Genomic DNA, 26,758 nt, shown 5'->3' with positions numbered 1-26,758 from the left:
CCTTACCCCGACCGCGAGGCTTTTGGACATTTCCAAAGATGGATCGTGAGGGAGAGACAAGAGAGGAGCAATTTTGGTTGTTTTATAATAGAATTAAAAGAGTAAAAAATAGAATGAGTGGAGTGGAATGGAAGACAGTTAATCATGGTTTACATGGTATAGCTGGCACAGGTATTTATTTGGAAGAGAAAGAAGGTTGTGACGGGCTGGTTACGGCAGAATTTTAAATAAGCCTTTTGGGGGAAAGCAGGTTAAGAGTGCCAGACAGTTGGAAAGCTGGCTCAGGGAGCTTTTGTATTTCGGGATTTAATATTAGATGTATAGATTGCAGCAAGGCTCAGGTCCAACCTCCGTACAGTGGAGACACCTGTCGTGACAGGTTAGAGTTGCAAAGTCAATATTTGGTTGTCTGTTGACCTGGAGACAGGTGCAGTTTGCCTAGTATGACATAATGCAGCTCTTTCCGGGAGGAAAAGGGCTGACATGTATGATCACAATCTCTGAAACCTTCCTGGTTTGTGTTTTTCTTTTCTTAGCTGTCTCTCTGGATCAATGAAAAGATGCTTACAGCCCAGGACATGTCTTATGATGAAGCCAGAAATCTGCACAGTAAATGGTTAAAGCACCAAGCATTTACGGCAGAACTCGCATCCAACAAAGAATGGCTTGACAAAATTGAGAAGGTGAGTTAAAATGTTTGATGCGGCTGCCGTTTCCATGGTGTGGCCATAGTGAGAAAAAGAACTGGGTGGAAATGAGCCCCTTTTGAGTCATAGTTGACCACCTGCGAAAGTTACATAATCCGTAGTAATCCAGTGTCCACTTACCAGTTCCAGACTTCAGCCCAGCCAGCTGGTACAACACGCTCCATTTATCTTTTGGGGAGTGCTAGGTGTGCAGTTTTTATTGTGTGCACACCTGCTGCACATGATGGGCTGTGAGCCCCCGGGCACGGTCCCCACTGTCTTGATCATATTCCGTACATAAAACTATTATAAGAGACTGCTTAGATTGAGTTGCAGAATTTAGAAATGTTACGTATTTTTAAATTACCCTATTTTTCTTGTGTGACTACTGTATTCTAGTCACTATAATAATTTAAAAGGTGTTGTTTCAGCACGGGGGGATTCTATGCAGCGCAAGCACATCTGAACATGAATGTGGTGAAGTTCCCCACCCTTCCTTCTTTTCCCTGAAACTTTTTATATTATTTCAGACTCTTAACAGTTAACATAATGTTTTATGGTCCTTTGCGGGGTGGCTGGCAGGGGTGGGAGGGATGAAGTCTTAAGTTGTTAGCATTAAATGTTCCATTGCCCCAGTTGAAACTGTTTCGGCGTGCTGTAATCACTGCTTGCGTGACTCTCATGAAAGCTGGTTGCACAGACTAGGCTGTTGTCAATTTTATCAAGCAGCAACTTCAAGAGGAAGGACTGTGTGTGTGTGTGTGTGTTGACTTGGTAAATCATAGATCAAATCATCTTATGTTTGTTTTTCACAGTGACATTTGTTCTCTAGCAAACTCTTTGTTTATAACTACAGTGGTTTGTGTTTTCTAGGAAGGAATGCAGCTCATTTCAGAAAAGCCCGAGACAGAAGCTGTGGTGAAGGAGAAACTCACTGGTTTACATAAAATGTGGGAAGTCCTTGAATCCACCACCCAGACCAAGGCCCAGCGGCTCTTTGATGCCAACAAGGCTGAACTCTTCACCCAAAGCTGTGCGGATCTGGACAAATGGCTGCACGGCCTGGAGAGTCAGATTCAGTCCGATGACTACGGCAAAGACCTGACCAGCGTCAACATCCTGCTGAAAAAGCAACAGGCGAGTAGACGAGGCAGCCACCTCCTTGGACCTGTTTCAGCTTTACTGCCATAGTCTAAATTCACCCACAGTGTTCTCAGCCATCCACCTGTGTGAAGGGATTTTAACCCAGCAAAGTGCTCTAATAGCATCATGGGACATTCCCAGAACCCACTGGAGAGAAAAAATATTAGTAGAAGTATGGGTGTTGGTGCATGGGAATACTTCTTAGGCGATGAATGATATCATTATTTAATGGTTGAATAAATATTCATTTTCTTCAGTTCTGCAGTTGACACGAAGTAATCACGTTTCACATACTTTGTTATATAACATCTAGATATGTGAGAGTTGTCAGAGTTGTTCAGGGTATAAGAAAGTCGGTATTTTTAATATCATGATAGAGTGGTCTATGGGCAGATGAAGTTACTTCAGATTTACGAGAAAACAGCTGCAGTGAGCTGGAGAAAGCAAGTGGGCAGCAGAATCTTTGAGCGAACCCCCTGGCTGGGTTTGCATTGCACAGCCAGGGCCCAGGCCCAGCAGTTCTGCTTAGAACCAGTCACTGCAAAAGCATCTTCGCCAAGTACCTGGGCTTACTTCTACAGCAACACCTACCCTTCCGTTTGCTAAATGATTTGGTTACTCTGCTCTTCAAGTCATTACCCATTCAGGAGTTATTTTCATGGGTGGTTTGTAGTCATAGCTAATTACCTCCCCAACTTACAGAGCAAGTCACTCTGTTCCCAGATTTAGTCCCCTCGTCTCTAAGCTGACTCTCAGAGTGTATGGTCTTCTCAGTGTGATGTTGCCCGAGTAAGGTTCCTCTACTTTCAATTTTGCTTATTTTTTTTCACATATATAAACAATATATTTTCAATTATCCAAGTATGTAAAAAAATAAAATAAAAAATCACCTTCCTGACTGAAGAAATTGAGGGGGAAATGATAGCATCAGCTATCCTCCTTGCCTAAAAGAGCTGGAACCTCAAGACTTCATTCCTTCCCGGTGGCTGAACTGGCTTCCGTCATCCTTATGGCTTTTGAAGAGGCTGATGAAGACTATCCTTTCCCCATAATTAACTCTTTGTTTCCCCTGTTATTTTCTGCCCAAGTTCCTGGATAAACCTAGATGTTCTCCGAAATTTAAAACTGGAAAGGCATTTTTTTTTTTTTAATTATCTGACAGAGTAGAATGCTAGTTGGTAGTTTGATACATGTTAGAAACCATTTCTTAAGCTCTCTACTGTATAAATTTATATTCTTCAATCTTCTGTTTGGCCAGCGCCCAAAGCAAACATTATATAGGACTATCTCTGTTGCCTTTGTCTCTGGTGTGAAGTTGGGTCTATTTTTTGGCCTCAGATGCTGGAGAATCAGATGGAGGTGCGGAAGAAGGAGATCGAAGAGCTGCAGAGCCAGGCCCAGGCCCTGAGTCAGGAGGGGAAGAGCACCGACGAAGTGGACAGCAAGCGCCTCACTGTGCAGACCAAATTCATGGAATTGCTGGAGCCCCTGAATGAGAGGAAGCATAACCTGCTGGCCTCCAAAGAGATCCATCAGTTCAACAGGGATGTGGAGGATGAGATCGTGAGTAGACCCTTTCTGCATGAATAGTTTTTCCATAAACCTCCCGGCCGGTCCTTCTCTGTCGGCCTTACCTTGGGCCACGTTGGTGAGCCGAGCTGTCAGAGCCAATAAATATTATGTGCCTTTGGAGGGGTTCTTTTCCTTTCTCACATGAAATGCAACTCCATTCTTTTTCTGGTTTTCTAAAGATACTCCAGTGTCTTAATGACCCTAGAACAGTAATTGTAAAAATAAATAAAGAACGAGGACTCACATCTAAGTCGGCATTGAGGACGAAGTAAGACCTGGGAGACCAGTGCCCACCCTTTGTCAGAGGGGCACCCTTCCCAAGGGGAGCGAACACCCTTGCTCTCAGGCTGGCCTCCCGCTCTTCCCTGCTCTGCTTGCTGTTCATTTGTTCTTTTCGAGCAGCCCTGACCACTTATTTGCAATTCCCTCTAGTTGTGGGTTGGAGAGAGGATGCCTTTGGCAACTTCCACGGATCATGGCCACAATCTCCAGACAGTGCAGCTGTTGATAAAGAAAAATCAGGTAAGCGTTTGCGTTCGGGGTACCGCAGTCTGATAAGTAATTGCTCCAAACGAGAAGGCAGAGAGGGTGAGCGAGCTTTGGAGGCTTGCGATTTCTCCTTGGCCCTCCTACCTTGGCACAAACCACATGCTGTTGCTATTTAGCAAACCTTTTGTATGTGTGCCCCACTCCCACAGACCCTCCAGAAAGAAATCCAGGGGCACCAGCCTCGCATCGATGACATCTTTGAGAGGAGCCAGAACATCGTCACCGATAGCAGCAGCCTGAATGCCGAGGCCATCCGGCAGAGGCTCGCCGACCTGAAGCAGCTGTGGAGCCTCCTCATCCAGGAGACGGAGAAGCGGCACAGGCGTCTGGAGGAGGCACACAGGGCCCAGCAGTACTACTTCGATGCGGCTGAGGCCGAGGCGTGGATGAGTGAGCAGGAGCTGTACATGATGTCTGAGGAGAAGGCCAAGGTGAGAAAGCATCTCAGTCCCTCCTGAGAGGAGGCTGGACACATCCCGGCCCCTGCGCGTTTTTACTGATGGCTATGTCTTTGTGAAATACTTCAATGCTGCCTTGGACTATCACGGGGCACCATGGTGCAGAGAGGTGGCTGGGATTTTAATTGTCTGAATCCTGGCATGTCATTAACAATGGGTCATCTTGTCTTTTTTTATTTAAGTAGAAATTTGCCAGAGTCCTTCTTGCTCTCTGTAGTTGTAGAGTTACCTAAATTTTACAATACTTTTAAGACAATTTGCAAGTATTTTCGGGTTCCAGACTGCTAGACAACTGCTAGATGTGTTAGACCCAGACATCTCTGTTGCACTGTGAGGAGTTGCAGCCAGCCAGCGTACACTTGGTGCACCAAGGCTTCGCTCCGTGCCAGAGAGGGGTTTTAGTTATCCTGCGTTGTCCTCAGGTTGGTCTTCCACACAGTCCAGTCCTTTGACACTCTTGAAATGCTTCTGTGTTCCACTGCCCACATCACCCTTCAGGTTTTTTTCTCTCTCAGTCCTTCCGTTTGCCCCACCATGTAGTCAGCCTGTCTCCCGTTAAGATAGTATTGGGCCTGAGGGGCGGCCGTGGTGTGACAGTCCCCTCCCTTTGCAGGATGAGCAGAGTGCTGTTTCCATGTTGAAGAAGCACCAGATTTTGGAACAGGCGGTGGAGGACTATGCAGAGACGGTGCATCAGCTCTCCAAGACCAGCCGGGCCCTGGTGGCCGACAGCCATCCTGAAAGGTGAGTGCCGTGTTGAACAGATGAGACAGGCTATCAGTTCCTCCCAGCAAGGGCCCCTTACTTCAGCCCATGCAAAAGTAAATGGTTGCGTTCACCTTGAGTAACTGGTAACATAGACCTTTGCGAAGCATTTTTAAAACATACACAGGAGGCCTATGTTAAATAGGAAGGGTAAATTGTTATATAGGAAATTACTCTTGTCAGTGAAGCACTTGGTCAAGGCCCTATTGAAAGATTATTGGTGACGTGAGACAAAAGTGAAGATTGATTTGCCCAGATACAGGTTATCAAAGCACCTACCCTTGGGTTGAAGAAGTCATCCAGTTTCAGAAAGTATTTTCTAGTTTTAAAAGTAGTTACTAGTAAGTAGAAATGAAAGGTGGACACGTGGACCTATCAAAATATAAGGGCTCCCGAGAAGAACAAAATGATACCACCTCCAAACTCTTACACTTCAGGTCCTAAGATGCCTTAGGAATAAAAAGATAAAAGAGACTAGTGTGTGGGGCTCCCGTATTAACTTCAATGGCAGTCGTTTTAGGTTTGCTGTGTTTGTAACTGCCTTGTATGACTCAGAAAGGAAAGGAACAGCTTGGTACGTTGGACAAGGCAAGTTGTAGATGGGGTCTTTTCAGGAGTTCATGGTCAGAACTCCCAGGGAAGGGACCTTTCCAGTCTCTAGGGACAAGCATCAAGGCTTTGTCTCTCTGCTTTCCTGTTACAAGACAGTCACTCTGGGGAGAGGTTGGAGGGAGAGGGATGCGTTCACCCAGGACCCGCGAAACGGGAGCAGCAGGCCCTGCTGCCCTGGCAGAGAAGGGCCGACGGCCCAGAGCAGGTACAGGTGTGTGCCAGACGGGGATATCATTTGTCCCTTTGGCAGCGTGGTACCTGAGAGTGTAAGGCGGCTCCTGGATTTGGCATTAACTTTTAACGTCAAAGGCAATCCTGACCTACAGAGCCAGCGGTGCTGTTAGAGCTTCTCTCCCTTCCGTCCGTCTTGTCCGTCTTGTACGGGTGGCCTCGCACCTTAATTACTATGTTTTGTTTACGTCTTGGATCTTCTTTACTTGCAGTCAAACTTTAGAGTTTTATTTTTTTAGTGTAATTAGGTTAAGCAGATGTTTTCTTCAAGAAATTTTATATAACATGCTCTCTTGGCATTTCCACCTCATTTGTTTTCTCCCTGAAGGAAATTTTAACATTTAAGGGTCTTTCTTCCCCCCCCCCAACCCCTCCCCCTGCCCGCCCCCCTTTCAGTGAGCGCATTAGCATGCGGCAGTCCAAAGTGGATAAGCTGTACGCAGGTCTGAAAGACCTTGCTGAAGAGAGGAGAGGCAAGCTGGATGAGAGGCACAGGCTGTTCCAGCTCAACCGGGAGGTGGACGACCTGGAGCAGTGGATCGCTGAGAGGGAGGTGGTCGCAGGGTCGCATGAATTGGGGCAGGACTACGAGCACGTCACGGCAAGTACTCTGGGCAGAGCGTGAGTGGTTGTGCAGTGAGCTATGGGTATGGTAGGCCATTTGCATTCTTTGTGAGCAGGTAAAACGCCCTGGACTCAAAGGTCATGGGATTTAATTTCAGTTTACGATTTTATCACTAGGCAACTTTGACCTGGGTTGTCTAACCTCTCTGTGCCCCCTTCTGTAGTAAAAGGACATGGAGCCAGGGCCTTAGTCGGATACAGTGAATGAGAAGGAAGCCTGGTTGAGAGGAGGCTTTAGAGCTAAGACCTCTTGTCAAGGCATGCATACTACTCATTTCTTTCCAAAGAACATTCATGTGATCAAGAAATAAAACGTTCACAATAGTCTCTCTGATTTCTTTATACTCGTCTCTGTTTCAGATGTTACAAGAACGATTCCGGGAATTTGCTCGAGACACAGGGAACATTGGGCAGGAGCGCGTGGACACAGTCAATCACATGGCAGATGAGCTCATCAACTCTGGACATTCGGATGCCGCCACCATCGCCGAGTGGAAGGATGGGCTCAACGAAGCCTGGGCTGACCTGCTGGAGCTCATTGACACAAGAACACAGATTCTCGCCGCCTCCTATGAACTGCACAAGTTTTACCACGATGCCAAGGAGATCTTTGGGCGCATCCAGGACAAACACAAGAAACTCCCTGAGGAGCTTGGGAGAGACCAGAACACAGTGGAGACCTTGCAGAGAATGCACACCACATTTGAGCACGACATCCAGGCTCTGGGCACTCAGGTGGGTGTGGAGCTGCCTGGTGTGGCAGGAGTTTTTCTTTCCAGAGAGAGCCTTTGTGCATCTCTGAGCATCTCTCACCATCCTCTGAACATGCCTCAAAGAATGGCCTGAACTAAATCACGTATGTGCAGACAAACACATAAACATGTTCCATTTAGTGGGGAGAATTTATCAGTCCAAAAAGTTCTACATTGGCCACATTTGCAGATCTTGTCAGAGGAACATCCTCATGATTAAAATAAATAAACCAGATACACACAAAACATTTGCAAGTGACAGACCTTCTCAATGAGAATATGTGTTGTGTTAGCATATTCAATTAGAATAATTTCCAAAATAATGCCTTATTATTTTCTGTCAACCAGGGTCTGAGTTACATATCCAGAAAAAGAGAGAACAAGATTCTGACATTTTAATATGCCTGGTATTTCCCCACAGTGTGAAATGGTTAACACTAAGGCTTTGTTTAAAAGATGTTTGACAAAATGAGGGCAATATAACAGTAAGAACCTGCAGTATACTCACTCCCTAGGTTGCTCTTTAATCTCTGCATGGTTTCTTGTTTAGTGTTCTATCTTTTAGATAAAAAAATTAGGTTGTATCCCTGCCCCCACCTCGACCACCAAATTCCTTGGTCTTAGACAAGAAGTCAGTTTATTATAGATACCAGCCCTCAGTATATTTTAGCGATTCTGTTCTAGTTTATTAAGAGCACTTTGATCTAGTTTAGTAGGGTTTGGCAAACTACTTCTGCAGAATCCCAGGGAGTGAATTATTTTCAGCTTTGTGGGACATAACGTTCCTGTTGCAACTACTCAGCACTGTCATTGCAGCATAAAGCAGCCACAAACAATATGCAAATAAAAGGGCATGGCTGTATACCAGTGAATCTTTATAAAAACAGGCTACCCAGATTCAGCTGTGGGCTGACCCCTGGTCTGGTACATCAGCCTTACCGTTCCTTTGTGGGCTTCGGTGTTTGCTCTATAGAGGGACCACCTTCACTGCCTTTGTCCCCTCACTTACCCTTGATTTCCCCTTTCTAGAAGTAGAGGGGGATCACAGCTGGGGCTCTGTTCAGACGAGTGCTACAGCTTTTCCACCAAGGAGGGGGATGGTGGTGAGGGAATATTTAAAAGAGATACATGAAATGGTCACGGGTCTGTTCCGCATCACGCAGAATTGCAAAAGGGCCCACCATGCACCATAAGAGTTTCGAGTCTTCACAACAGGTGGGCTCCCAGCTCTACGATACCTTTAGTATTCGAAAGCTCGTCAGCTTCATGCTCAGAGGCTTCCATTGCACATAGGTCCTGGAGCACGATGTGACTGATCCTAAAGGCATGATGGTTAGAGCCAGGGCCGACACTGGTGTGGTGGGGCCTCTGCTCTGTACTGCTGCAAGCTTAATTTTTTTACCTCTCAAAACTTCAACCCCCTGACTCACTGAAGATTGAGGTGATGCTTACAAAACATATGCCATAGCAAGAGCTCTATAATGTTCTCTCTTATTGTGTAATAGAAGCTATGGGGGACTTTTAGAATGCCTAGCAACAAAGTTACAAATTACAACAAATGTCCCAGCAGCAGGGCTCTTCTCTGTACTTGTAAAATCATTTACTTTTAGAGACTCCAAGATGACGGAGTTGCTTCCTAATTTTGTCATTAAATCTCTTCATCTTGTGGAGTCCAGAGACATGAGGGAGCCCATGAAGGGTCCAATAACACCCGGAGCTGGAGTCCACTCCCTCAAGCCTGACGGTCCCATCTCGCGGTAGTCGTATGAGTGCACAGAGCCCCCCCAATCCATGTTCATGACTGCACAGGCACCTGTTACATGGAGGTACCATCGTTTAACCAGTCCCTCACTCAGGTTCATTTGCTTTATTTTCAGCCTTTTTGCTTTTGCAGACAATGCTGCAGTAAATAACCTTATATGCCTTTCATTTCCTAAATGTGCAAGATTATGTGTAGGGTAAGTTCTCCAAAGTGAGATCATAAAATCAAAAGGATATGCATCTGTAATTTTGATAGTTACTGTCCATGTGCCTCTGTAGGACTGTGGCCTGTTGTCCATCAGCAGTGATTAGCTTCACTGGCAGATAACTCATCCAGCCTGAATTTTGTCAACTAATAGACGACATTATGGTGTCTTTATATAGCATCTTTTCGTAAGACCCATTTGCGTTTTGAAATTTGTCTAGTTAAAATCTTCTTTGACGTCAGTCTTTTTTTTTCCCAACTATATTAGAACCTGCATTTTTATGTTTTTCAAGTTGAAATGTCCCACTGTGAGAGCCCTTACAGATGAAACATATATTGTTTTCAGCAGCATCACATAGCACTGGAAAAGGCATTTTTAAAATCTTTCCTGGCAATTTCGCATTCATGATAAAAACATCGCCTTTACCCTAAAAGAGCAGATTAGGTGTTTATTTTTTTAATACACAATGTGTTTTCTGTATCATCCTTATATCCCAGGCCACCTCCAGGGGAGCATTCCTGACCAAAGTCCCCCACCTGCATTTCTGTAGCATTTAATTTGTTTTATTGTTTATGCAGAACTTAATATTGTACATTTATACATTTATAGTAAACTTCGGGTTTTGTGTCTTGGGTCTCCCTGATGAAACTCTGAGCTTCCTGGGGTCAGGAGCTCTGGAGCCCCCTTATGGCTTGGTGCTCCCATCAGTGCGTAAGCAGAACGTCGTGCAGCCTGTATGTGAAGGGAATGGTGGATGGCGGAGCAAAGCTCCAGCCATCTGACCTGGCCGTCTCCCCCGGGGCTCACAGGTGAGGCAGTTGCAGGAGGACGCAGCCCGCCTCCAGGCAGCCTATGCAGGTGATAAAGCTGATGACATCCAGAAGCGGGAGAACGAGGTCCTGGAAGCCTGGAAGGCCCTGCTGGACGCCTGTGAGGGCCGTAGGGTGCGGCTGGTGGACACGGGGGACAAGTTCCGCTTCTTCAGCATGGTGCGTGACCTCATGCTGTGGATGGAGGATGTCATCCGGCAGATTGAAGCCCAGGAGAAGCCAAGGTAACACACCCAGCCTCCTGGGCAGGGAATCCAGTGAGCTGATGCCGGGTAATACGAGATGGGATCCTCCAGAGAGAGTGGGGGTCGGGGGGGCATGGTGGGGCGGGGCAGGGTGGGGAGACTGCCACTGCTCCACTGTCTGCTGCCAGGGCACAAGGGGCCCAGTGTTGGCAAGCCCCCCTCCTCCACCCTCACCCAGGGCCCCCGGCCTTTGGGCTCTCTGCCTCATCATTGGGATGAGGTGACTTTTCTGAGTTTCCGTCTCTATGTCTGATAGATTAAAAAAAGTCTTTCCCTTTTCATAGACATTACTAAAGGTGTCCCGTACCCCTAAACATCTGTTTTAATGGTGTTTTAAGATAGTTATTTACTAGTTGTTCTCTGCCTTCCCTTTGGCTGTGTTTCATGCAAAGTGGTGAAGAGAAGCTGATAGATGAACGAGCAGGCACACAGACAGCTTCCAGTGCCCCCTGCCAGCTCCAGCCCCCACCATCACTGACAAACTATGTCCCAAGAGAAGAAATATATTGTATATATCATGTGTCTACTATATTTTCTAGATCAAGATTTCCCTGTCTTAGGTTTAGAGTCATGAGAACCTCTCAGGTCTCTCAGGCATCGATTTCTAAGCTGGTTCCCGCTCCGTGTGTCTCCTCTTGTCTAAATAAGGAGGGGGGAGGTATCAGCTGTTCTTTAGACAGACATGTCCTGAACCTTTGGCAGCTAACTCTTCGGGGTACAATTGGGAACACACATTGTTGCTTCTGTACCTCCTTGAAGAGAGTCTGAATTGCATTTCAAAGTAAGTTTGAACCAAAACAGAGGTTTTTCCAGCATCTGCCTAGCACCCGTTTTGAATTCCCCGAGCACGCACACACAGACGGGAGTAAAACTTACTCTGTAAACATTAGGCGACATAGCTGGTCCTGAATTATACTGTCATTGTTCTCTAGCTCCCATGACTGAGACTGTGAATCAGGCCTTAAAGGTAAATTGTGCCATCAGAAAGCTTCCTTCAAATTAATAACGTGTTTTGAAGCCAGCACATTTATTTGAAAAGCTCTTTCTCCTAAAGGAAGTATTATTTGTCTCATTTTAGGGATGTATCATCTGTTGAACTGTTAATGAATAATCATCAAGGTATCAAAGCTGAAATTGATGCTCGTAATGACAGTTTCACCATCTGCATTGAACTTGGGAAATCCCTCTTGGCGAGAAAGCACTATGCATCTGAGGAGGTAGGGTGCTGCTTTCCTTTGGGGCCACAGGGTGAACCGCAGCTGGTATTAAGATGTGAAATGACTTTTTGTGAGTGTGTGTGTGTGTGTGTGTGTGTGTACACACAGAGAAAAATACATATTTACATTCATGTATATGTATGCACATTCTTTTACATGAAAACTCCTTGCTCCTTTCCTGTGTGTATCGAAAAAGATAATTAACTCAGACTCTGGGCAGAGCCAGTAAGTCCAAATCCATGGCACTGCAGACCATCCTGAAGGCCCCGAGGTGAGGTTTCCTCCTCTCTCGCCTTCGTCAGCACTCTGCCCGGATGACCTCTTTCCACCGCGTATACTCTGGGTCCGTTTGCTCTTTGGTGGGTAGTTGCCACTTCAGTTAGGATGATGGTAATGCTAAGGTAAATGGGTTAGTCTGCGTGTGGCCCCTTTCAAGGGACTGGATGTTCTCTCAGAGGTCAGGGCTTTCCCCCTCTTGCTGTCCCGCTTTCCCTCCATGAGTGTTTGGCCTTACTCTCAGCCCCTTCTGCTTTTCTCTGCTCTCCCAGTACACAGGTAGGCGAAGCAGTCCTTAGTTCCTGGCTTAGCAGTGGTCTGTACAGAAAATGTATTTTTCTTGTATAAAGGGACCAATCAAGGGGAAGACTAGGAGGATGTGGTACCTTCTATTAAGATATCCCTGTGGTGCTTCTTTCCTCACAGATCAAGGAAAAGTTACTTCAGTTGACGGAAAAGAGAAAAGAAATGATTGACAAGTGGGAAGACCGATGGGAGTGGTTAAGACTGAGTAAGGACACACTTTTCTCTTTCTGCTCTTTATGGGTGCCCAAGGAAAGCGTGCGGGTTTATTTTCCTGCTTTAATTGATTAGATGTGGTGTTACCACTTAATGTTTGGAATTCTAAATGTTTCCCTTTTTTAATGCCCTATTTTACCATTTCATGCTAAGTACTTTTAAGTGGTTCCCAGTGACAGCTCTGTTACTTTATTTTTCATCCTGTGTTTGGTTTCTGTGTTGTAAGTGGGATTGGGCTGTTCTTTAGGGACAACAGGGGATGACAGAATTTGGTGTCTCTCTGGGGGCGTGCAGAAGCCCCCTCCTCCTCCTCCGCTTATCTGTAGGAAGAATTATTAGTGCAGAGTTAAGAAGAGAGAAATTTGGCCTCATTAGGTCTCATCCTTAGAAAGATGAGCACAAAATAAAATCTAACAATTATACATATTACAGGGACTGGGCATTATCCTAAGTCTTAACATATTTTTCTGTGTTTACTCTTCACAATGACGCTCTGAGGTGGACTCTACTTTCATTGTCTTATTATAAAGGATAATGTGAAATAGCATGGTTTATAATACGCAGTTTGGGAATAACATTTTAATAGTTGTTATGTACCCTGAAAGTAGCCCAACTCAAGCAAATTTGTATACTTTGCCATTCTGTGTTTGGGGTTCTGGGCTCTGTCCTTACAGTATACCTCATTCTCAGACACCAGGGTTGCTTACTAGAAACAGAATCCAAGGGCCTTTTCTAAAAGATGGGTAAAAGATCTGGTGAAGGCACCTTACCCCGTTGTGCCCAGAACCCTCTTTCAAAAAAAAAAAAAAAATCCCACTTTTGACCATTCTTTGGATGAGGATTTGGTCTCTGAATTTGACAATGCCCAGGACAGGTTCAGTGTAGTTCAGCAAAATCCATATTACACCTCACTGCGAACTAAGCGCCAACCTTGTACGGTGGGCATGTCCCTAGTGCAGTGGTGACGTCTTCTCCTCGTGGCTGTGGTGGGGGCTTACCAGGATGACCGAAGGAGACAGCTGGCAGATCCTGGGGACCCCAGTGCTCCCTGCAGCCCCTTTCTTCCCTGAATGGCCTCAAGCATTGCAGCTGGACATGGGTGAAAAGTAATGTAAACATAGCACAGCCAGCGCTAACCTGCCTTCCCATAGCTGTGGTGAGCAACATGCTGGTTCTTCAAGTGTGGGGAACAGAATGAATAAAGCACAAGCCTTAGCCCATATCATCCCCCTTGTGTATAGTGCCCCCATAAACTTCTCTCCCCACTCCAAGAAAGAACTGCAGTCCCAGGAAGGGTGATTTATGAATGCCTACTCCATCGGCGTAATCTGGTTGGTTGTATGTAGATGGATCATGAATACATACAGACTTACCTAAGGCTTATCTCAGTAGGGTAGAGTGAGCAGAGTCTATCCCTTCTAGGCCTGGGCTGTCCTGTGTGGTAGTCACTGCCCACATATGGCCCTTGAGAACTTGAAATGTGACTGGTCCAAATTGAGATGTGCTGGAACTATAAAATACACGTCAGATTTCAAAGACAAAAAAGTGTAACATATCAATAATTTTTTATACCGATTACATATTGGAAATGATAGTTTGATATATGTGTATCTAAAGTGTGCTTTTGAAGTTAATTCCACATGTTTCTTTTCAACGTGGCTACTGGAACAGTTATGGTCACATATGTAGCTCACTGTACGTCTCTGTTAGACTGATTTGGACTATCAAACTGGTTGTGCAGGCAGCTGCTGCCAGAGGGCAGTGCCAGCCCTGACTGCCAAGCCACCCTGCTCGCCAGTACTCACTCTTGGTACCCTGTGCAGTTTTGGAGGTCCATCAGTTCTCAAGGGACGCCAGTGTGGCCGAGGCCTGGCTGCTCGGACAGGAGCCATACCTATCCAGCCGAGAAATAGGCCAGAGCGTGGATGAGGTGGAGAAGCTCATCAAACGCCATGAGGCTTTTGAGAAGTCTGCAGCGACCTGGGACGAGAGGTTCTCCGCCCTGGAAAGGCTGACGACGGTAAGTGGCTGCTGGATCCCAGTGCTTGGCCTCTTGGTTCTCATGGGCAGCCTCTTCTTCCTGCTCGCCTCCTACACCAGGGGTTCATGTTTCTTCTCTGCTTTTAAATGGGGTGAGGATCTTCCTGCAATTGGTGGCTCTCTTGGTACAGGACCTGGGGACACTCTCTGGGTCTACCACCCCTCAGTCATTTCCTGGGCCACCTATATTTATGATCACTTTTAATAGCCTTCTGCCTGGGAGTTGATTGGTTGGGGTTTGCTTCTTTCTTTTGATCTTTTGGTCCACATCTCATCGAAGCTTTGGTTTCCAGGGAGCATACATAGCCTTACAAGTGTCTTCCACATTTCAGAATTAGAATTCCCATTATCGTAGACTGATCCTAGACTGTTGGAAATCTCACTGTTCCTGATCATCTCTTCTGCCAACATAAAGTCCTTTGACTAGGGCCTGTTATCAGTGTTTCCTCCCTAAGACTTGCACTCCTGGTAGAAAGCTGATTCTTTACAGTTCACAAAAATGGTGTCCCTCCCAGTTTCTCTAATTCCGGGGACTTAAAATGTACCTGCATACTCTTGTGCCAAAACAGAATACTTTTGGTACACGCGTATTGCTCATGAAATGGCTTCATTTCAGTCAGACTATTCCTTGGCTTTTTTATGTGTTGTTTGGATTTTGGCTGAACACAAATCCCTACCACAGCACCAGAAGCCTCCTGAGAATCACTGCAGCTCCATCCCAGTGGTGCTGGCCTGAGCTCTGATGGGACGTCCAGCACGGCCCTTGTGCTCAGGGAACTCCCTTCCTACGCCAGGCTGAGAGCTGCATAGTTCATTTAGAAATGAGTCCCAGCATCCAGAGGGCACACAGACAGCTCATAGGAACTCTGCCAGCCCGGGAAATAGACCTGTTTCATCTCTCAGATCTCTGTTCCTTGTAGTTTTGGCTGGTAGCTGCAGTTCCTGTGACCCTAACTCCGTTTTCCTTAAGATGTGAGAGCCTCTGGTTGGCCAGTGTGATCCAATGTAGAAAACGCAGGCTAGAGGACTTCCTGAGTTCACCCAGAGCACTTTCTTTAAAAGGGGCGGGGTTGGGGGCTCTGCTGAATGTCACCGTGTTCTCCCTCAGTTGGAGTTACTGGAAGTGCGCAGACAGCAAGAGGAAGAGGAGAGGAAAAGGAGGCCACCCTCGCCAGAGCCGAGCGCGAAGGTTTCTGAGGAGACCGAGTCCCAGCAGCAGTGGTGAGTCACGGCGCTGCTGCTGAAGGCTTAGCTTTTGCAACTGAGGTTTAGGGAGCATCTTGTCTAAGCCTGTGCTGTGCTAGGCCTCAACACATGTCCTTCCATTTAATTACTTCTGTAGAATATTTAGTCTGTACAGGCACCCCTGGATAACATCTGGGAACACTGACTTGTCCACAGTCACATTGCTATGTAGGTGACAAAAGTGGCATGCAGACAGTGCCTTCTACTGCACACATGTGCCTATGCATGCATACATGCACACCCACACGCTCAGAATTTCTGTGTGACTTAAATGGAGGGAGTGAACCACTCACATTTCAAGCCAGTAACTTTTGTGGGGATGCTTTTTGAAAGTTGTGGGTGGCTTCACATGAAGGCCAGAAATTACTCTCTACTTCTGAAAGGCTGATTATTTTGCTGTGGTAAGAGCTCTGTGATAAACCCTAATGCTGCCTTTACGGGGGTCAGGGGTCTCCGCAGTCTTACCTCTCTTAGAGTTGGTTTGGAACACTTTGAAATTTTTTTAAAAGGAATTAAATTATGTAAAAGAGGGTTGCATATGTTTTTTCCTAAGAGAAAACCTATAATAAAATTGACTGATGTTCTCTCCATTTTTCTTGATATTTTTCCTCTCCCCTCTTCTCCTTTTCTTCTTCCTCCCCTGTCCTCCTTCCCCTGTCCCCTAACAGGGATACTTCGAAAGGAGAGCAAGTTTCCCAGAATGGTTTGCCCGCTGAACAGGGATCTCCACGGGTTAGTTACCGCTCTCAAACCTACCAAAACTACAAAAACTTTAATAGCAGACGGACAGCCAGTGACCAGCCATGGTCCGGACTGTGAAGTTCACTACCATTTGTCAAGAACCACTCTTTCCAAATCCTGATGGTTTGACCTTTTGGCTTCCACTTCACCCACAGTGTTACAATTTTACTTAATTCATAGCCTTCCTTGGTTTCATATTTGTTTGCATTTAATTCATGTTTATTTGAGTCTTTTAACTGATGGATGCTCAGTTGCCTTAAAGCAGCATACTTATTTTTTGTTTATTTATGTGAGCTTTTTACTTTATTGAGATTTTACAGCGAAAGCCTTACATGAGTAATTGCAATTTAATGAGATTACAGCAAAATGAAGAAGAAAACTAGAATCCAAAAGGTATGACATATCCAGTTATACTAACAGGGTGCAGTATTGCACTATATGCAGCCCCATTTACAGATGTTATTAACCTGCAATAGTTTACTCGTAACTAGGAAGACTGGTATATGGGAAGAAGACTTTAAGTACTAAGATTAAAACCTAAAGTCAGCTGTGTGACATTCCATTAAGGGTGCATTCATTTCCTGAAAATGACAAGAAAAAAGGAAGTTGGATCTACGTGGGGAGCTGTTTGAATTTTTAGGTGCAGAATCTCAAACATTTTGAGACCCTCGGATCATTTATTACTTTTTACAAACCAGTTTCTCCCTTCTTTTTTCCTGCCAAGTCCTGAATTGGGACTTCGAGGCTTACTGGCAGCAGATCGCGCAGCCAGCCTTGGGAGTGGAGCGCGCGCCCACGGCGGCCCCGCCCTCGCCTTGGTCAGTGTCGGCACCGCCAGGATGCCGCAGGTGACAGCTGTGCCCAGCATTTTTCGGAAGCCTGCCTCCCAGACTTCCAGTCCTATCCATTCAGCTGATGACTTCAGGGTGTCAAACTGTTCTAAGTTTTCCAAGCAAATGGAGCAAAAGCCATTCTGGTTCACCCTGATTACTTGAACGATGCACGCGGTGGACCACCCCTAGGAGCAGCAGTTGCACACCTCCTGGCTTCAGAAGTAAATTTTAGCATCTTTGTGGAGAGAAACTCCGTTGTATGTCTTATTACAAATCTTCTGATTCATTTTTCATTTTCTTATGAAAATGAAGTTCTTTTTTTGGAGTTCTCTAATAAGTCTTTTAGGATGGCATTTTATCAGACCACCAGCAGGGATTAAAAATGTTTTAACAGGAATTCTGTTCTTTAGGAATAAAAGCTAATGAAAGAGGTGATTTCCTAGTACTGATAAAGACAAACCAAAACCCATGTTATATCAAAGCCTCATGAGACATTCATTTGCTCATTTGCCATATTTAGGTGTTAGTGGAATCAGAAACCTGTTTTGATATGTGTTCTCCATGAGTTAAGTCTAATTTGTCTTTTCATTTCATGATGCATGTCTTTTTTTTCTTTTGTCAGGATAACATCATATAGCATCTTGTTTGTTTTTCCTTATTTCTATGTACATATCTATCTACTTGTGATTGTAGATGGGTATATAGATAGATGCCAAGCTTTTCATGTTCTGGGGGTAGTGTGCACCATTATTGGGTCTCTGCCTTAAAACACACCAAATTCCATTTTAAGGAAAAAACCACTGCTTTATCTTTGGTCTTTATGGAGCCCTGGCATGTGTTTTTGGCTCCAAATTATATGTCATTGGTCTATATGTATATGTGATGTTTCCATTTATAAGTTTAAATTTTGTATCATCAGGACTAATACCTAATTTTATGCTTTTTGTATCAGAAGACCAAAAACAAAACAAAACAAAATACTACAACCACATAAGCACATGAGAAAGAAGTGCTATAATGTTTTTGGTATTTGTTCTCATGCCTATTTTTATCTAGATTTTTAAATTGTAGCTTGCCAGAACAAAATTTTAATTACAATTGGATTGTATTGGAAGAAGAAAAGTCTTTTCATTCTTTTGAATTATGGTGCAGAGACTCAGGTTAATGAACTTGAAAATAGTGTTGCTTCATGCACTTCGAAAACCAATCGGGTGTTTCTTGTGCTACTAGTTGTCACGTTGCATTTGTGTTCACCTTCCGATTTAAATATCTCAGGTGTACCCACGCACTAAAGCACTGTGGACTAATCGCTAAAGAGAAGCAACATGGGGTGGGGAGAGGGTGTATTCACATGAACCCACTGTTTGGTCACAGCACTATGATTTGCTTTTGATGTTTGTCTCTAGTGGTGTGTTGTCTGTTGGCATGCTTAAGCACATGTCCATTAAAATTCATTTTGTTCCTTTTATTTTCCTTGTTTTCTTGGTTAGTGATTCATTTGCATAAACATTAATTGTCTCTGCATACTGGTTTGGGGTTTTCTCTTTCCTTCTAACTCCAAAGAAAAAAATTTTTGCTGCAGAATTTCCCTCAGAAGAGGCTTCCCCGGCCTTCACCTACCCTTGAAGTCTGACCAAGTATGATAAATTTTAGCGTTTTTTAAGTAAACATTTCTCTGCCCAGGTTATTGCAGTCACTAGCAGTTTTCAAGTCACCGCTGCAGCACTAATTTTTTTTAACCTGATTTCTATACACACTAACCCCATGTCTCCCTGGACTCACGCTTGGCACAGGCCTTCCACACCAAACTCACACTTCCCACCAGGAATATCCCAAAATCTCCCACTAGAACAGATTTGTCAACTTGAAAATCCACTCACTCTCCTTTTACTCAGGGTTTTGTTTTTTATTATTTCCACTCCCACATCTCTCCTTCAAAAATGAAAGAGAGAAATATTGAAATAGCCTGTTGCTCATAAGCACGGGTCTGCAGGCCATCACTTGAAAAGCCAGGGTAAACACCATGTACCTCCACTCCCCCGTGCCTTTCTGTCCTAAGGATCCATTTTCCATATTGCTTTGTGGATAAAGGGTCCCAACCAAATACATCCTTAACTTGCATAGCCGCCAGTCTCACCCTAAGCCCTGGTGCTAACAGTGGTAGTTTGTATCGACGGGATATAAATCTGTGACTCCTGTCCAGCCACTTAGATAAGACCCAAATGAGAGATCCAGTTCCTCAGAGTTGACATATCTGAGTGTTCAAGCAGTGGTGGCCAGTCTACCGTTCATGCTGTTGAGGTTGTTGCTGCTGATTTGGTGTCCTTTCGGTTCTGGGCAGCAGTGGTGGGGGACATAGCTAATGATCGTTGCCATTGACACCTCCATGTTTGTTCGTGTATGAGGGGAGCCAGGTTGTCTGTAATCCACTAAAGTGTCAGCGACACCCAGCTTTAGTAACTTGCTAATCCCACGCCCTGGGTGTATCAGCCAGGGGCTGCTGCAGTTAATGGTACACAGTTGACGGTACACAGGCTGAAAGCAATAATGAATCGAGACCCTACTGCATTTCCCAAGCCGCAAAGCCATGAGGGTTACACTATAAATGAGCTTGGGAAGGAACAGCTCCCGAAGACGTCTCCAGCCTGAAGGGTCAGAGCCGCTGGAAGCCTGGCTGTCTCTGGGCTTTCTCGTCTCAGTGCAGCAAGGCACCGTGATCAACCAACACGTGATGGGGAAGGCCCTGGTTCTGTCTTTGTTTGGGGGTAAATAGCCGTGTGGTGTTGAGTGACTGTGATTGGCTTTTCCAGCTCCTTTAACACAAACTACAACCCACTCACGATACAACTTCGGCAGATGTGGTTAAAGTGATGTTTGTTGACTTGCCTCATTTCCTTCCAGCTCTTAAGTTCCAAAGTCTAACTGGGATGGTAGATGTGAAATGCATGATTGTCGTCCTAATTTCTGCATGTGTTTATGACGATGTGTTGAGGGTTGGGGGAGGAGAGCCAGAGAGCATTTTCAGAAACCAAAGGTCTTTCCTTGTCTTACTTTGGGGGAATGCTGTGTAGTTCTGATAGAGTTGTCTATCGATCTGTTTGTGAATGCCCTTTCGCTTAAACTTCCAGCCCTTCTGGTGGCGTCCTTGGTTGTAAGGTGGCTGCTGTATAACGTCCACTCTCTCATATTTAATATGTGTGATTGTTACCGTTGTCCTTTTGTTTTTAAAGTAACCTTAAGAGGAAATGATCTGAGTTACATTAGAGAAAATGGATTGATCAGAGGAGCAGAGTGCAGTAAAACTCATACTGGCATTTCGCTTTTCTCATTTCCCCGTAAACGGGCGGGCATTAATCCCTTCCCACCTTCTAATGTCCTTGGTGTCCAGCTGGCTTTGTGGGGTGTGCAATGGTTTTACTGTACTGCCTCGATCTGTGCCAGGCATTTATACACAGCCACGTGTGCGAGTCAGTCAGAGCGTATGTGGTCACCGCCCTGAGTCACAGGGTTAGCTGAATAGCCTCTCCACTGTCCCTAGATGGCAGAAACGGTGGATACAAGCGAAATGGTCAATGGAGCTGCAGAACAGAGGACAAGTTCCAAAGAGTCCAGTCCCATCCCCTCCCCCACCTCCGATCGCAAAGCCAAGACTGCCCTCCCGGCCCAGAGTGCCGCCACCTTGCCAGCCAGAACCCAGGAGATGCCTTCAGCCCAGATGGAAGGCTTTCTCAATCGGAAGCACGAGTGGGAGGCCCACAATAAGAAAGCCTCAAGCAGGTAATGGCAGCAAAGGCTGAGGTAGTAAGATGGGAAGTCAGCCCATAAAGGTCAACGCGGGTCGACCTTGAGTTGAACGGGGAGTGTGTGTTCATGTAGTTGATTTGTTCGTAGCTTCCTGGGCATTACATTCTTCGGACTGGCATTGGAAAGGGAGAGTAGAGTGAGAAAAGGAAGAGTTAAATATGGATGGAAATAGCAAAGATAATCCTCAGTAGTTCATCCTGAGAAGGAATGCTGCTATACTAGATTGTGGTTGAGTCTTCCCTGAAGGGAAATGATTCATTGTCATTTTCCTCCCCGTGGGATTTTTTTAAAGACATTTGCCATTTTCCCTGCCTTATCTCCATATCAGCCTTTATATATGTTATCTCCCAGATGCCCTACTTTTATTATCTTTATTTTACAGATGAGGAAACTGAGAAGTTTCTCATCTGAGAAGTTAGGAAAGCTTACGTTCTTTAGAAAGTTAGTAAATGGTACTACTGAGGTGAAACTCCCATCTGACTTCACAGCCTTGGTGCTTAGCCAGTTAACCAGATTGCCAGGAACAGCCATGTACACTCACACAGGCTGTATGTTTGGCAAGGAAATCCCACCTAAGAACTGCCAACATGGATTTAATACACATAGATGGCTATAAAGTATCTTGTTCCAGTAAAATTGATACAGCCTGACAGCTTGCCATATCACAGGGCAAAGGTCACCTTTTTCTGATTCATCCAAAGGTTCCATATACACTCATGGCCCTGGACCTGCCTCCCTGTGGAGTCGCCAACCCCATACAGAATGGAGCTGAGGTGGAAACTGCCTAAGGATGGCATGTTTCCATGAACTTGGCCTGTGCCCCCTTACCACAGAGGAGGTTACAGCAGAGTACCAACATCAAAAAAGTCTGTCCATCATAGCCAAGAGTACCTTTAATGAATAGAAGCACCCTGTTTCCCCTCAAATCCAGAGAGAGAAGTCACCCTCAGAAACCTACCATTGTAGCGACATGTGCCCTATCCCCGGAACCCACGGAGGCATTTTGTTCCACTCTTTAGTTTCCACAGTATTTAGGAAGGGCTTTTAACAAGTAGTCACAGCATGTTGTATGAGGATCATTTTCATATTAATCAAATTCTTAATGCTTTAAGGGAGTGTGGTGTAGAACCTTGACGTTCCTTTCTTGACTGCTCAGGTCGTGGCACAATGTTTATTGTGTCATAAATAACCAAGAAATGGGTTTCTACAAAGACGCAAAGACAGCTGCTTCTGGAATTCCTTACCACAGCGAGGTCCCTGTGAGTTTGAAAGAAGCCATCTGTGAAGTGGCCCTTGATTACAAAAAGAAGAAACACGTGTTCAAGCTCAGGTGAGAGTGGTTGTGCCTCATGGTTGCTGAAAGAGTGGGAGTCCATTTTCTTCCATTCTTCAGGTTGGTTGTCCTAAATAGATACTGTGGTCAGGTGGTTTTTCTCTTCTGCCATTAAAAAAATCACCGAGAAAGTGGCAAACAGGTTTGGCACACGTCTTGGTTAGGGTGTCTGGGGATTGGCCCGTCACCACCTTCCCTGTAGTTAATGGCACAATGACCATTGAAGTAAAGGTGCCTTTTTGTTTTGTTTTTAAAGATTATTTTTTATTTATTTAGACAGAGGAGGAGCAAGGAAGACAGAGAAGGAGAGAAACATCAATGTGTGGTTGCCTCTGGTGCTCAGGCTGGTACTCAGCCCACTGAGCCACACCAGCCAGGGTGCTATTGTTTTTATAGGCTGGAACTTAACTGTTCCGTGAGAGGCGGTGAGCTGTTCACACTTCACAGTTTAAGGGAAGCTTAGAAAAATAGTTTATCCATCTTTTAAGCTTAGCCAGACTCAGGAGATGCTGTTCTTTGCCCATGAGTTATCTGGTGATGGGTCAAGTGAGTTATCTGGGAGCTGGATAGAGACAAACAGGAAGTGCATGTGTGGGGCCTGGGCTCCTGGGCATTCTCCTGGGTGCCCAGTGGATGGCACCCAGCTGTCTCTATCCAGCAGAATACCTACACGTCCACACAGGGTGGATCCAAGCTCAGAAGTTCTGCTTATTACATGGAAATGGGCAGGGAAACCATTTTGTTTTTTTAAATGTAAAAAGTGGTCAGGATGTTACTTTGTTTAATACTTCTTTGATCTGTTGCTTTGGGATCTGAAAAGCTCTGGACTTCAGTTATGTGTGTCTTGTGCCAGTTGGACTAGGCCAGAGACTGCAAACGAGAGTGTCAGGTGGTGTGATTTACTGAGCTCTGTTGACGAGCACTGGAGGGCTCTTAAGACTGGGAACACTTGGAGCTCTGTAAGACAAGGTGCAGACAGCCTGGCTCCCTGCCGCCTCCTTGTTGCGCACTCAGGGGGTTAGGGTACTGTGGCGGAGGGCACTTACCCTCCTCCCCACCAGCAGTGCCCCCTTCCTCATGCTGGCAGTGAATTGAAGGAGTGTCACAGTGGTGCAAGGACAATTTTTTTCATTCCGAGACATACATAAAGAGAAATCTAAGAGGCTGTTTCAGTATGTTTATTCAGAGACTGGTATTTGTAAATGTGGGGGATGCAAGCTTAGTAGCAGAATTTCAGAAGGGCTTATAAACTTTAAAGACCTTTTCCTTAAATTCAGTTTAGATCAGTGTTCAGGCATCCAAGCGTTCTTTGCCACAACAAAGCCAGATGTTAATTCATTTGGGACTTCTTTTTTTAATCCTCCCAGTAGGTTGAAATACCAGGTTGCCTGTGTTATATTGGCCCAACTATATGGCTCCTTGATGTCCAGGGGCCCCTGCTAGGCCTGTGTGCTCCCGGGCACGGCTGGTGATGTGTGCACAGGCATTTCTGGTGTGACTCCTATGGCTTACATAGGGTATGGGAGTTGGAGGACTTTTTTTTCTAAAGTAATATTGTGACCTCCTTTCTTCCTTCAAATTACAGACTAAATGATGGAAATGAGTACCTCTTCCAAGCCAAAGATGATGTAAGTTTCTAAGATTCTTTTCTCTCAAATACATAAGAGTTTGCAAGTATCTGTGGCATGCAGGACAAGCTTTATTTATAATGTTCTTCATAGAAGTAATGATCAGTGATGGCATGTATCATCTGGTCTCCACAGTCACTAACACTGGAAGGGGTTCAGTCCTCCTTATACTTCTAGGAGGCAATGAATGTCACCTGTTTCCCAGTGGGTGAGGCACAGTGAGGTGGTCCCAGGACTGGACGTGGATCTTAATGCCCAGCCAGGAGCCTCCCCGCTGTACCCCACTGCCTATAACCACCCATTTCATGGTTGTGCTCCACCTTGAGGAGAGAGAGAAAATAGCATGTGCAGTGTTTTAAATGGGAAAAAGCTGTTAAATTTACAGTCTTAACGTGCCAAGTATATTACAAGTTTTTAAAAGTGGGGGATGGGGGAGCAACTTCTAGGGTGGGGCCTGCTGCTCCACATGTGGAGACTAGTCTTCAGCTCTTCCAGCTTCATAGGACCATATACTAGAATGATGACCTTAAGGTACTGTAAACCAAATACCTGTGAGAGTTGAACTGTGTTCACTCGACTGTCCTGCTAAAGCAAAGAGAGGTTCGTTTGGGAAATGCTTACCCCTGAGTTAGCGCTGTTCCCAAACCTTCTGACTGGCAGAGTCTTGGGTGGTGATACAGTTGGAGCGAGAATGTTTCGTGCCTGTCCCTCTTAGCTGAGTTTCACCTGTGCCTCCTCCTTTGTCCAGGAGGAAATGAACACATGGATCCAGGCCATCTCCTCCGCCATCTCCTCTGATAAACACGAGGTGTCTGCCAGCACCCAGAGCACGCCAGCATCCAGTCGGGCACAAACCTTGCCCACCAGTGTCGTCACCATCACCAGCGAGTCCAGTCCCGGCAAACGGGAGAAGGACAAAGAGAAAGACAAAGAGAAGCGGTTTAGCCTTTTTGGCAAAAAGAAGTGAACTCCTTTCTTTCACCTCCTGCCCTTCTCTTACCTTTTCAGTGAAATTCCAGCATGCAAGCTCAGAACCAACACATTATTCTCTGTGCCTAATGTTCCTCAATGTGGTTGATTTTTTTTTTTTTTTAATTTATAGAGCATTTCTGGGGAAGGGGTGGGGGAAAATACACCTAAACACTTTATCTCCAAGTTACAAAAGTTTGAGGTGCAGAGGGAAGACCAGATTTTTTTAAGTGAAATTATATAGATTAGATCTCAATATTTAAACTGTTCCTCAATTTTGTGAGGCTGTGTTGGAAATAACTCGCCTCTAGTGCTGTTGGTATGCAGGGCAGCGGTGCTTAAAACAATATTTCCTGTGCTCACCAGAGACAAAACGTACCAATTTCCTGACACCATTCTCTGCCATTTACTTCCAGTGGTTACCTTGAGTTTTGACTATTAGAGGTGCCCATGGTGGGACTTACCGTGATTAAACAGATCGTGTATTAGGATCTCGCTGCAGCCATAGTGCAGCTCCATGTTAACTGTACAGACCAAAATGTTCGCATCAGCAGCACTTACTAACACACGACATGCGGCTTTTCTGCATCAACTGGGACGACGGTCAAGAATGTCAGTATACAAGAAGGAATAGAAAACTGATACTGTTTTAAATAATCTGTAATTTCAATTTTTTTTTTTTGCTGAAATACATTATATTGTATGTTTGAGATAATTCTAGTACAAAGTATAATAAAACTAGATGTATAATAAACCCTTTAAATCATTGGTAAGTGTACAAGTGGAACTGAAGCATTTACTGGACAAAGTAATGTTACTCTAATGGTTACTTGCTCGTGCGTTGCCACACTGTGTTATAATTTGCTTCATTACCTTGCTATTTGATACATAGTGTGCATTTCTCTGTCACTGTTAACGATTGTAATGACAAATTTTCATCTTACTGCACAATCAAAACGGCATTGATAAGAATGAATTCCAGAGGCTGGGCCTGAGCAGGAAAGTGGTCGGTCACTCAGGCCTGGTGCTCAGTTGTATGACCTGTACCTCTCAACTTTTGCCCTATCTGTTAAATATATGCTATGTCATTAAATGCTTTTAAATCTAGCATGATGTGTAGTTGTTATTTTTCCTCCTCTGCATGCATGCCATGTGGGGGAATTGCAAAGCAAGAGAGAGTAAATGGGACACATTAGGTAGTCCGTCTGGGTTCCTGTTTTATGCTCTTGTGCATGACTAGTGTACCAGCTTTGAAAACTACAGTGAACAGCATATTATCTATGGAATGTTTGGCAGCTACACATCCATGTTTTACGTTTTTTTATAAAAAAGTTATCAGAGAGCTTGCTAAACCTGAGCTGAGACAGAGTTTGTTAAATTTTTTCTGTAAAGAGCCAGAAATAGTAAATGTTCTAGGTTTTGCAGGCCATACTCTGTTGAAACTCCGCTGTGGTATAATACAGAGGCAGCTATAGACAATACGTGAATGATCAGGCATGGCTGTCTTCCAGTAAAACTCTGTGGACACAAATTTGATTTTCTTATAATTTTCATGTGCTACACAGTACTGTGGATTTTGTGGGGGGTTTTGTGGGGTTTTTTTAATATTCAAAATGTAAAAATCTATTTTACACAAATAACAAAAATAGATAACAGGCTTAATATGGCCCATGGGCCAGTTTTGCTGAAGCCAGCATAGGGTTATAGGTTAGATGTGTG

General features: G+C 45.0%; 1 protein-coding gene across 4 annotated transcripts in view; it reads left to right on the top strand.

Annotated features, from left to right (window-relative positions):
- The window catches only part of SPTBN1 (spectrin beta, non-erythrocytic 1), a 185,996-nt gene extending 159,853 nt beyond the window's left edge, over positions 1-26,143 (top strand). For 2 of the 4 annotated variants that reach the window (XM_054575442.1, XM_054575443.1), the window contains 14 exons: positions 537-683; positions 1,560-1,823; positions 3,168-3,392; positions 3,834-3,923; positions 4,100-4,381; positions 5,022-5,152; positions 6,413-6,617; positions 7,001-7,375; positions 10,169-10,413; positions 11,513-11,651; positions 12,354-12,438; positions 14,270-14,466; positions 15,595-15,707; positions 16,400-17,891. In XM_054575442.1, the coding sequence (XP_054431417.1) occupies positions 537-683; positions 1,560-1,823; positions 3,168-3,392; positions 3,834-3,923; positions 4,100-4,381; positions 5,022-5,152; positions 6,413-6,617; positions 7,001-7,375; positions 10,169-10,413; positions 11,513-11,651; positions 12,354-12,438; positions 14,270-14,466; positions 15,595-15,707; positions 16,400-16,550 (2,649 nt within the window). In that variant the 3' untranslated portion in view covers positions 16,551-17,891. Of the gene's footprint in view, positions 1-536; positions 684-1,559; positions 1,824-3,167; positions 3,393-3,833; positions 3,924-4,099; positions 4,382-5,021; positions 5,153-6,412; positions 6,618-7,000; positions 7,376-10,168; positions 10,414-11,512; positions 11,652-12,353; positions 12,439-14,269; positions 14,467-15,594; positions 15,708-16,399; positions 17,892-17,927; positions 20,071-20,843; positions 21,083-22,265; positions 22,440-24,027; positions 24,071-24,818 lie in introns of those variants that run through there. The other 2 variants (XM_054575444.1, XR_008529334.1) reach the window with 2 other exon arrangements.
- The last annotated feature ends 615 nt before the right edge of the window (positions 26,144-26,758 follow it).

Source organism: Pteronotus mesoamericanus, unplaced genomic scaffold (genome assembly GCF_021234165.1).
Source record: "Pteronotus mesoamericanus isolate MK-2021 breed Mesoamerican mustached bat unplaced genomic scaffold, CSHL_Meso_final contig_291, whole genome shotgun sequence".
Lineage (NCBI taxonomy): Eukaryota > Metazoa > Chordata > Mammalia > Chiroptera > Mormoopidae > Pteronotus > Pteronotus mesoamericanus.
The sequence above is the reverse complement of the archived record's forward strand: the minus strand, read 5'-3'. Positions and strand labels throughout refer to the sequence as shown.